The 9,637-nt window shown below is 36.0% G+C and overlaps 1 protein-coding gene across 1 annotated transcript; it reads left to right on the forward strand.

Annotated features, from left to right (window-relative positions):
• Positions 1-1,387: 1,387 nt before the first annotated feature.
• Positions 1,388-6,462, forward strand: LOC147495397 (uncharacterized). Its single transcript, XM_086564052.1, has 8 exons — positions 1,388-1,545; positions 1,634-1,766; positions 2,279-2,436; positions 2,960-3,032; positions 3,139-3,330; positions 5,204-5,297; positions 5,457-5,518; positions 5,602-6,462. The coding sequence occupies exons 1-8, from the start codon at positions 1,523-1,525 to the stop codon at positions 6,289-6,291; spliced, it is 1,425 nt and encodes a 474-aa protein (XP_086420178.1). The 5' UTR covers positions 1,388-1,522; the 3' UTR covers positions 6,292-6,462.
• The last annotated feature ends 3,175 nt before the right edge of the window (positions 6,463-9,637 follow it).

Here is a 9,637-nt window from a genome sequence, read left to right on the forward strand (position 1 = left end):
AAAAAATCAGTTCAGAAGTTTGACCTGCTATTTTGTGTATTTGCTGCTCATTTCTTGACACCTGTTAAGCAAAAAAATCAATTATGAATTTTTGTTTGGTTTTGGATTATGAAATTTTGTTTGTTTTTGGGACTATTTAAGAACATAGCTATACTATACTGTATTATGGCTTTATCGCGTTTGGTATAATTTTCATGCTGAAAAAAGAAGCTGTTGTTAAATATCGACAATAATAATTTTAGGATCCTGATCTAAATAATCATCTTGATTACTTAAAATTTGCAACCAGAGTAAATTCCACGTCAACCAGAGTAAGCACCTGGACGCTTGGTGCCAAGTCAGTAAGCACCGCTAAGTTGCTAAATAAGAGTAGCATTGTGTCTATGACTCTATGCAACGTCAGTTTGAAACCGCGCACTAAAGTTTACATTTTGCTTTCCACTCATCAAGGTTATATAACTGGGGCCCTATATAACTACAACTTATAGCTATAAAATCAGTAGATCAAGGTTTCATTAACTAGGCTAAGTCTAAAAGTGCGGCAAAACACCAAATATAATGGAAATTGTGATCTAATAATGTGTCAAAATGCTAATCCGCCAACGCTATCGATATAAGTTTGCCTATCTATACCGTCAGTTTTAAGGATATAGTGTATTGTCTGCACACCAATTGGAACGCGGCTAGAAAATTTGTTTGACCAAATATATTTTCAAAATCTTTTGTTTTGGTGAGTTACATTTGTATCTCCATTATTTTGTATTTGTATAATAAAGAGAAAGGGCAAAATGGGAAGGAAAGAAAAAATGATTTTCGATACGCCTTTGGGGTGGTGGCTAGGGAGGTGTGAATTTTTTTTGCATGTACGCCATTGTCAATGGCGGCTGGAGAGTGTGATTGTGTTTTTTTTTCTTATGCAATTGGAGAAAACCAATGGGTCTTCAAACACTAACCCACTAACCGTATACACTATTGTAATGTGATTTGGCCATTGGACTTAGCCTTAGGGTTATAAATTCAAACCCCTAATTTGATTCCTGAATAAAATTACACAATAATTAATTAATCGTACGGAAACAAATGGAAATTTGATCCGAGGAGAATGGTTTCATTATAAGATTAAATAGATTGAAGTATGGTACTAGACTACTACGGTGTACCATGTCCAAAGGACCATGCTGCTTACTGGGTGCAGCAAGCAGAACTTAGAAGTAAAGTCTACACACGAAACAAAAAATGATTAGCGAAAAAAAAAAATACACGCGAAACAAAACGTTAGAGAGCCAAAGTGGCAACACGTTAGGCTTCTATTGGATTGCCGCCTCTTTTGAAAATTAGCGAAAGTGGCAACAAATGTGTGGTTGAAATATAATAATTGTATAAGAATAAATGAAATAGAGCCAAAGTGGCAACACGTGTGGTTCAGATGAAAACTTGCGTATAAGAACAACTTTCTTTCTTTCTTTTGAGAGTTTAGAGATTTCATCTTTTTCATTCCTATCCACATACTAACGTAACACATATGGAACCAGCCGAACTATACGAGTGAGTGCTTATATATGAGTCTCAGTTTAATTTGCTGTTACTGCTTCTTGTTTTAAATTTTAATTGTTGAGTTTTATTTGGATGACAGAGATGTTAAAAATGGATCAGCACTAAATGCGCATCAGTTTATCTACGATTCACCTATTCACTCTGATGTGGAGTCCAAGCTAAGGCAACTCCTTATTAGGCTCGCTGCTGATAACAAAATATGTGGCATTCAGGTTTTTTTCTTTCTTGTCCTAGTGTTTTTCATTTATAGTCATTCTTAATTATTTTGATCATTCAATTCTTTGTGTAAAATGGTAGTCGGTCAACAATTTATATATATAACATGGTTTGAAGTACAATATTGGACGAGGACATTACTGAAATTCTGTGAAAATTATAGGAAAGTTCGATTGGATTGTATAGCTTATAGGCATTAAAACATATTCATAACTCATCAAACAACAGTTTACGACCATGTGAGGAGGAAACAACCATCAGTAATGTTCCTTTTTTTCCCAAAGCGTAAGCAGGGGTTACGCAGAGGCCCACCACTCCTACCAGTAATATATACTATAAACAAACAAAATCTTATAATGTTTTTACTAGCATCATCCTCATCTACACTGATCAGGGCTCTAACGGGGGCACAAAATGAAATGAAAAATTACATCCCACTTGGCTAAGAGAAGCCAGATAATCTACTTCTCTGTGTTGATCTTAGTGTGTTGAATTGTGTTTTCATTAGGTCTGTGCTTATAAAGATGGAGAGGTGGTTATAGATACTGCTGCTGGTATGCTTGGAAAAGATGACCCTCGCCCTGTCCAGCTTGACAGCCTATTTCCAGTTTTTTCGGCAACAAAGGGAGTCGCTGCGGGGATGTTACATTGGCTGGTTGATAATGGGTATGGTACAAATAACTATTGATATACATAAGATCATCTTGACAATATAGATTTCTTCTTTTTTATCCTGATTAATGTATTTTCCACTTTTCCCCTGGGTTGAATTGTTCTGAACAAGATTAGTGGTTCAATTGGTTCAATAGATGATAAATATGTGCACACTGGACAACATGGACTTTTACGTAGGAACATGGTGCTTGAATCTTAATTCTTACATGCACTACAAAAAAGATGTGATGTACATAAAAATGCTATGGTAATAGGAGATGATGGCATTTGTTTGCTACACTACCCTCTGTGTCTATGTGATGCTGTTACAATTTGTTTTATTTTCAGAATATTCCTCTAAATGCTTGCTTGAGCTGAATCTATTTTCCTAGATACAAAGTGATCAGCGTTATATAGCGTCCACATCTTGTTTAAGGACTTGCATTTGTTGTTTTCTTTCTTTTATTAAAGTTTGCAGTGTTTAAGATTATCGTAGCATGTCACCATAATTATATTAGCGCATGTTGTTTGTCAGGAAGCTAAATCTTGAAGAAAACATTGCAAATATTTGGCCTGGATTTGGAATAAATGGAAAAGACTTGATAAAGGTACATTTATATATGAATCAAATGTTTAAATCTATCAACTATGCGTCAATCATATAATATTCATATATCGTTCGAAAGTAATTTCTTTATAACTACTGATTTTTAGGTCCATCATGTGCTAAACCATACGTCTGGTTTGCATAATGCAATGTCTAACACTCTCGTGGATCCTCCATTGATGTCTGACTGGAATGCATGTTTAAACAGTATTCAAACGTCCACGCCTGAAAGTGAACCTGGCCACAAGCAGTTGTATCACTACTCATCGTTTGGTTATTTATGTGGTGGTATTATTGAGGTATCCCTTACTTTATTTCCCTTCCAACACAATAGCCATCTTAATTTTTTAGGCAGTGATGTATCATTATCATTACTATATATCCTTGCCTCTACAAGAATTAGTAAATTGTTGGGAAAACGTATCATGTTGAACCTTTTGCATATGTCGTAATTACCGTTAACCATGACTATCCACATCAAATTCACCTTCAGCAAAAGAAAAAGCCCAGTTGGGTTTCATGTCAAAAGGGGATGAGTTCCTTTCCAAGCATTTGGTGCTTTGATTGCTTGTCATGAAGAAGGCGGTACATCCATCACTATGGTTGTGCCTTTAAAACTAACTTTAACTGTTTTTGGTACTTAAATGTACTGGTAAAAACAGACTTTAACACAATGTTCTGCCTCTGGTATGTAATTTTACCGACCCATGTTAAACGTTACGTGAGACAGGTATTAAAAACGGTTTGAAGAGAGAGTAGGTTGATGCCATATCTTTATTGTATCTCCGTCCCTGCATATTATTTTTACTTTAGCTTTTACTCTAGCTTTCACATGCTTTGCTTTTGAACCCCATCTTATTACAAATTGTAATTAACTAGTATCGAAAAACAGTAATAAGAATGCAAGTAAAACTTATCACTGAGGATTGTGCTCGGCACAATTTCCTTAAGACGAAAAACGCCGCCGGTACGGTTTCTGCCAGCCTCAAGCGTACGTCTCCCAGGATACAACAGTGGAAGAGCGAGTCACCAGCAATGACCAGCTCTGTAGGAACTCTCAGCGTACTCCAGACATGGTTTTTATCAGAGGAAAAAATAATTGCGGTTAGACTCTCAGTAAGATATTTTCCGCAAAAACAAGCCCAGTACTCGAAGCCCAAATGGGTGGATTTGCACCCCCCCCCCCTGCGCGCACTAAGGTTTTCTGGAGCTCCCACCTCCCGAGAGCCCCCAAACCAAGGCGGCCTTGTGTGCGCGCGAGCACCTACTTATATCTCTCGACACTATCCCTCCATAAGGACACAACCAATATAAACTTAAGAGTCTTAAGTTTAGTAACAAATGTGGGACTAAATCCCCCCACATTAGTGTAGTAGATACATAAGGTTATGGGTTCAAACCCATGAGGACACAAATTCATTCACATTTCCAACACAAATAACTGTAAAAAGTGCTAAATAATCTTAACTCTTAACCCTGTGTATAATCACTAAGTAAATCTGAAATAGAACACTCGCTACTATTTGAATTATGTCCCTAACAAATAGCTCTTATTTCCTTTTTATTTGATTGTCAATGAATAATATTATAATACATCATAGCCTCATAGGCTGTGTTTGTTTATGGAATTATGTTTCCATGGAAAACTAGAGAAAAAGGAGAGAAGAAAGACCATACTGCCTTTTATTATTTGCTTTTGGCCTTTACCATATACAAACTGATGCCCTGTTTTTGTGAGGCAAGAAAATGAATTTCCTTAATTAGTTAATTCAAGAAAGGAACTTGTTTTCCCTAAATTTTATATGCTTAAAGAATAGAGTACTCAAACAATATGCTTTCTGTTTTTTGCTGATGTGGTCCATCTTCCATATTCTGTCACTTTCTCTTCTTTTCCATGGAATATTGATTCTGTGAGCCAAATACAGTATACTTTTTGTTTTTTAATATAACAATAGAACTATTTCCTTCCTTCTTCCAATCATGTATTACTTTCATGTATCGGACTATCCGAAGTTTGCATTGCCTTGTTGCTCTAGACTCTAGTATAGATTCCTTGATATTCCACATCTGAGTAATGTATCCTTGCACACTGAATATGGGGATCCTGATTTGTTCCTATTCGAATACTATTGTTCATAGTTCGTTTTAAATAAGTCATTTGGAAATAAACAGCATGCATCTGGGAAGAAATTTCAAGAGATTCTGGAAGAAGCAATTGTTCACCCTCTCAATGTTGAAGGCGAACTTTATATTGGTATTCCTCCAGGTAAAATTTTAAAAGTCACGTTCTCTGCTACTGCAATGTTTAGATAATTGTTTAATAATATTCAATAACCAAATGCACTCTGATCTTCAACCTTTTCGTTTATTGAGTTTACATTTGCTTCCATTTGTTCATAAGAAAATCCTTTTACCGTTATCTCAGGTGTGGAATCCCGACTAGCATCACTTACATTTGATACCGAAGACTTGAAAGCGAGGGAACTAGCATCACTTACATTTGATACCGAAGACTTGAAAGCGAGGGAACTAGCATCACTTACATTTGATACCGAAGACTTGAAAGCGAGGAACGGACTGTCACTCGAATTGACCTCCCCTCCACTCTTCAGCCTGATAGAATTGCCAAATTGATTCCACTGCTTGCAAACCTATTCAGCTCTTTAGAAGTACGCCGAGCCATCGTGCCTTCGGCAAATGGGCACTTTTCGGCCCGAGCGCTAGCAAGGTACTATGCTAGCCTTGCTGCTGGAGGGATTGTCCCTCCACCACATTCACCTTCTTCCAAGCCACTACTTGGCAGCAATCCTCATAACCCCAAATCTGCATCGTCGCACTATGAGAAGAGAGGAAATGAGGTAGCTGCTTCAAAGGACACAACTAAGACTGGAGACCATAACCATAGCACCTGTCATAAGGATGGTGTCAACAGAATCTTCCACGGTCCAAAGGTTCATGATGCATTTCTGGGTGTAGGCGTTTATGGGAGTTTGGCTCTTCCAGATGGGGCGTTCGGGCTAGGTTTTGTGCGGAACTGTTCGAAAGAGGGGGTGACTGGTTTTGGGCACTCTGGTCTTGGTGGATCAACTGGCTTTTGTGACATAAAACACAAGTTTTCAATCGCAGTGCTTGTGAATACAATTTCCGTTGGAGCTGTGACTGGGCGTATAGTACAACTCGTCTGCTCTGAGCTTAATGTGCCAGTGCCCCTGGACTATGCTCAGTTCGCTGAAGGAGAATCTTATATAAAACTGAACTAAGGGAAACCGTTGTTTTGTTTTACATTACATTGGATAAAACATCTCTATCTTCTCCCTGTTAGTACTGTTTGAAGGTATGGACTCAAGGCGTAACTGAAAATGGCAACAATGTCAACAATTTGTCTTTGATTCACGTTTTGGCAAGAAACTTAGAAGGAGGTGTTTCTAATATATTTCAGGAAGTAGAGAAAAGTGGGAGAGTGGTAGTATAATTTTAGGGACGCGTGGGAAGTGTTTCGAAATTTCAAGAAAATAGAAAACAAAAATAAAAACACGTTGATGGAGAGTTTTTACGTTGATTACATTTTGTTCATTTCTGAGTGATTAGCAAAATACAAGCAGCACACTTTGGGGTCTTAAAGTGATTTCATCAAGGCAAAATGACTCGCCAGGAAAGAATCTAGGGACTTCAGAGTTTAGACTCTTATATTAGATTGAGAGGTATGCCATTTACTAATATTTTAGCTGTCTTTCTCTTGGGACCGCAGATTGAAAAGAAATAGGTTGAAAGACGCAATAGGTGAGAACATGAATATCAACTAATACAGATTCCAAGACTTTACAATGATTCACCTGTAATTTATATAATAACCTGAAGAACTAAACAAGGAGTTAACCCGACAGCAGATGGAAGCTGACTTTCAGCTGCCTCATTATCTCCTATTTCAGTTTTTGAGAAGCTGAATTTTTCAAACCCTTTTTCAAATTGCATTATGTTTATGATAAAGACCATATGTTTTCAACTCTGTAGGGATGTATCATGACTATGACTGTGGCGGAGCCATGTGGAGGCCAGGTAGGGCGTAGCCCCCCTCCCCCTCTGACCCACCCCCACCCCCCCCTCTGACTAGGGGTGTGCATGGGTACCCAATTATCCGAATCGGAACCGGAACCGGAACCATTTATAGCGGGTCTGGATTCTAAAATGTTATACCCATTTAAAGTGGGTCTTCAAGAACCGACCCGATAAAAAACCGAACCCGTTAGAACTGAATAGTAAAAAACCGATGGGTACCCGAACCGAAACCGGAACCGATTAGTTTGATTTTGATATATAGAATTTAGTATTATATTACACTAAATAAAAACAAACCCAAACATTATTATTATATATAGTCTATATTTGTTAGGTGTAAAATTATACTAAATTATATATAACATTTAGCATAATAGTGAATGTGTGTTATTAAATGCATCTTTTATAATATTATATTAAATATGTGTATTATAAATATTAATAATAATATTTACGTGTCTACGTCTATACGTATAGTCGTATACTATGAATTAACTTATGCAATGTCTATATTAACTAATACATGAACGTGTATGTGCTTGATATATTACATGTATATATATTAGATAACGAATACGTGCAATGCTAACTAACAATTGTTGTACATGTGATATTTATTCTATATATGACGCATTACGTATAGTATAATATACATATGTTTGATTTAAAATATACACATACATATAATGTATGAGAATGTATTTAAAATTTTTAGATAACTTTCAAATATTATTATTGAATTTAGGACCATTACTTCTTATGAGAGGACAAAAATATCGATGACAAGTGTTATAGTCCCCGTAAACCAACTTTTATATCGGTTATATAACTAAAAAAAATAATTTTAGCAATAAAAATGTATAATCCGATAAGGAACCGAAACCGGAATCGGAACCGACTTATTTAATGGGTATGGGTCTGGGTTTTCAAAATATAGGAAAAAACCCGAAAGAACTGAACCCGATAGGAACCGCTAAAAATAGACCCAAAACCGAAACCGGTAATAACCGACCCATGAACACCCCTACCTCTGACCTTGCCACAAAAACTAAATTAATAGTATTTGTTTACGCACCTAGTACTTTAAAAAAAAAAAAAAAAAAAAAAAAAAAAAAAAAAAAAAAAAAAAAAAAAAAAAAAACTATTCAGGCCCACTTAGACAAGAGGAGAAGGTTTGGTTTGCCCGGTGACACTTATTTCTCGCCAAGAAATAGTGGACTAAGGTTTGTTTTCCCAATATTTTTACAAAGTAAAACAAAGGTTTTCCTGCTCTAAAAGAAATTAAAAGAATTTTTGGAATAAGTATAACCCACAATTGAATCGAAGAGAGACAAAGTAAAAAGCATTGCCCGTAGAAGTTTGTAGTGGAGGTTATTTGGTCACTACTTCAAATGGGTTCCTCCTAGCATTTTACACTAGGCTACCCCTGGAGGAATTTTCTGGCTCCGCCACTGATCACGAAGAATTTTAATTGAAAATAAAAATAAGAAATAACATACCAATATACCTTGAACAATATGACAAATTAGTTAAGCTTTCTTAGACTAATTCAAGTCTCATTATATCCTTCAGGAGTGGGTGGTGAAGAACTTTCATTGAAGAAGACTCAAAGATGAGATACCTCGTCAGCAGAAGTACCACATATAATGTCCTCCACTGATGTGACTTTCGGACACTGATTTGTTCTTACACGGAGTTACACCCGCTTACTACAAACAAACCAACAGACCTACAAAATACATCAAACAAACCTCAAATAATAATTAATGGGACACTAGAAACTGAATGCAAATGCATTGAACTAAACTCAAAAAATAATTAACAGAAATCAAAAACTGAATACAACTGCATTGAACTAACCTCATAGAATAATTGGTGGGAAATCAGAAACTAAATGCAAATATGCATTGAAATAACCTCACAGAATAGTTAACGGGAAATCAGAAACCGGATGTAATTGCATCGAACTAACCTCAAAGCATAAATAATGAATTGGATGCAAATGCATTAAACTAACCTCAAGAAATAATTAACGGAAAATCGGAAACTAGATGCAAATTCATTGAACTAACCTCAAATAATAATTAACTGGAAATCGGGAACTAGATGCAAATGCAATCTTATCAAATAATAAACGAGAAATCGGAAACTGGATGCAAATACATTAAACTAATCTCACAGAATAATTAACTGGAAATCAAAAACTGGATGTAAATGCATTGAATTGACCTCAAAGAACAATTAACATGAAATTTAAAATTTGATGCAAATGTATTGAACTAACCGCAAATAATAATTAACGAGAAATCGGAAACTGGATGCAACTGCATTGAACTAACCTAAAAAAAATAAATAACGGGAATCGGAAATTGGATGCAACTGGATTCAACTAATCTCAAAATATAAATAACGGAAAATCAGATGTTGGATGCAGATGTATTGAACTAATCTCAAAGAGTAATTAACGGGAGATTGGAACCCTGATGCAAATGCATTTAACTAATATCAAAGACTAATTAACGAAACATCGAAAACTGGATGCAACTGTAT

The sequence above is a fragment of the Coptis chinensis genome, chromosome 6 (assembly GCF_015680905.1).
Source record: "Coptis chinensis isolate HL-2020 chromosome 6, ASM1568090v1, whole genome shotgun sequence".
Taxonomy (NCBI): Eukaryota; Viridiplantae; Streptophyta; class Magnoliopsida; order Ranunculales; family Ranunculaceae; genus Coptis; species Coptis chinensis.

Bases quoted from the DNA above. Each gene is read 5' to 3' on its own strand.
- LOC147495397 (XM_086564052.1), top strand. From the start codon at position 1,523: ATGGAACCAGCCGAACTATACGA. The intron at 3,033-3,138 runs GTACATTTATAT...ACTGATTTTTAG, and splicing joins ATGGAAAAGACTTGATAAAG to GTCCATCATGTGCTAAACCA. The intron at 5,519-5,601 runs GCATCACTTACA...CTTGAAAGCGAG, and splicing joins ACTTGAAAGCGAGGGAACTA to GAACGGACTGTCACTCGAAT.